The sequence below is a fragment of the Charadrius vociferus genome, unplaced genomic scaffold (assembly GCF_000708025.1).
Source record: "Charadrius vociferus isolate BGI_N301 unplaced genomic scaffold, ASM70802v2 scaffold430, whole genome shotgun sequence".
NCBI lineage: Eukaryota > Metazoa > Chordata > Aves > Charadriiformes > Charadriidae > Charadrius > Charadrius vociferus.
Window position 1 is genome coordinate 2,377,769 of NW_009646541.1, and position 1,952 is coordinate 2,379,720.

A 1,952-nucleotide genomic window follows, 5' to 3' on the forward strand; every position below is an offset into this window, starting at 1 on the left:
GGACCTTGGTGTTCCCACAAGTCATGCACGCCGCGACGCCTCGCTGCAGGGGCTTGAAGCTGCTCAGGATAGCTGGGGGCTGCAGGACCGTTAACAGGAAGCTTAAGACCTCTAAGCCAGTGCAAATGTTGGCAAAGTTGGCCTGATTGGGTTGTTCCTAAAGAGAACACATACAAAAAGGCAGTGAGCGGGGGAACGCACAGAGATATTACGCAGACTAGTGAGTCCAGCCCAAATCTGCTGACAGCCTGCAGTAAGGCTGAGGTTTCTACGCTAGCGATGTTTCATGTCAATCTTTTGGCTAAGTCATCCAATATAAAACTGTAAAATACAAGGCGCTTTAAAATCTTTAGCCGTAACAATTTTACTTCGGCATTTACAGGTATGTTCCTTCTGGTGTTTTTTGTGATCCTCAGCTTTGAGTTGCCCACAACGCTGCTGGTTAGAAACGCTTCTGACAGAGGATCACATTTTATCTCCTTGTCAACATCTTTCAGAGGCAGACCTTCAGTGAAGAGCTAAACCAGCATATTCTATGATGTTATAGCTTAAAGGTTAGAAAAGAGGGTATTTGGAACTAAAGAAAAAAAGAAAAGAGAAAAGAAAATATTCCTGGATGTATCTTTGTAAACCTACAAAATTATCATTAAGATAAGAAGTCTCTGCTGCAGAAGCTGTATTCTTTTTTCTGAACCCCTTGTATAACTCATGGCACATAGCACAAAATTAGGATAAAGAATTCCTGTTCCAGAGGGCTCATTTCCTTGAATTAAGTAACCATCAGCACCATCCAGCCTCCTCAGGTCGGAGGGGTGGCACGGTGCCTTTGTTTTGAGCTGGGGGAAGGAGAAGCGGAGCGTGCTAGGCTTTGATTTTGGTTCCCTCTTAGATGCAGTGCACTTTGTCCACCTTCCCCAAATTCATGAAAGAAGATAAACTGGAAGATTTGTCTGAAAAAGGCAGAGGAAATAGACAGCAGTTCACATTCTGGAAGCACATGAACCCTCTGAATTGCACCCTCTAATGCTATTTTACACCTCCACCATCTTCCTCTCTCTTCCAGAAAGGGAGGGCAACGCTGCTCTGTACGTAACGCGCAAGACTGTAAAAATCAGTATCCAGATATCGCTAGCATTCCGCCAACATACGTGCTGGTGAAACCTAAAGACCTACAGGACTAGAACGTTACCTACCACAGTCATTAGCAGCTTATCAAACCACTGCAACTTCAGCTCTGATTTTGGCCACATGTCTGGTCGTAAAGCTGTCTTCAGAAGGTTGACACAGCGGCGAGACAGCAATTCCCCAGGAGATCCAGCAGTGTTTGAGTTGTCATTTACCTAGCAATTAATCAGAGTTAACAAAATGACACTCTTTTGTAACCAACTCATTAATTTATTACGCATTCCAAGCAAGCACATAATTTCTTATTTCTGAAATGGATGAGCTTAAGTAGTTTTATCAGTATAGTCACACAGCATTTAACTGCAGGAAAAGCTGACAACTACTAGCAGACATCAGAACTGGTGTCTAAACTGCTAGCTAATTACCCCAATTCACCCACCAAAGGCATATTTAAAAAAAAGTTTAATCCCATACTTTATCACTCCAACTGTGACCATGCTCAAGATGGTTAATCTTTTCTGTTTGCAAGGTATCCATAAACATACATATCTCTTTACTCGGTTCCTCTTTAGACCTCAAGAGCACGTCTACTCTGTGCAATGGACTGTGGTGTATAAAATCCCATGTTACTTACCAGCCGAGACTGCTGCAGAAGTCATAAAATTTATCAGCTTTGAGCTACACCCAGCTAATTTTCCCCACTCTAGATAAGTTAATTCTTAACAAAATCTGGTGAAAAGCTTTAGTTCTACATGCTACGTGAAAAGAAGTAATTCCACATATTTGATCCTAAAAATACAACTACAATCGTTATCATTAGATACGTA

General features: G+C 42.0%; 1 protein-coding gene across 1 annotated transcript in view; it reads right to left on the reverse strand.

Moving 5' to 3' along the window:
* TRRAP (transformation/transcription domain-associated protein) overlaps nucleotides 1-1,952 on the reverse strand; it is a 94,010-nt gene that overhangs the window by 48,186 nt on the left and 43,872 nt on the right. The window contains exons 42-43 of the mRNA XM_009886198.1: nucleotides 1,194-1,340; nucleotides 1-157 (exon numbers count right to left, since the gene is read on the reverse strand). The exon at nucleotides 1-157 is cut by the window's left edge and continues 51 nt beyond it. Of these exons, the coding sequence (XP_009884500.1) occupies nucleotides 1-157; nucleotides 1,194-1,340 (304 nt within the window). The remainder of the gene's footprint in view (nucleotides 158-1,193; nucleotides 1,341-1,952) is intronic.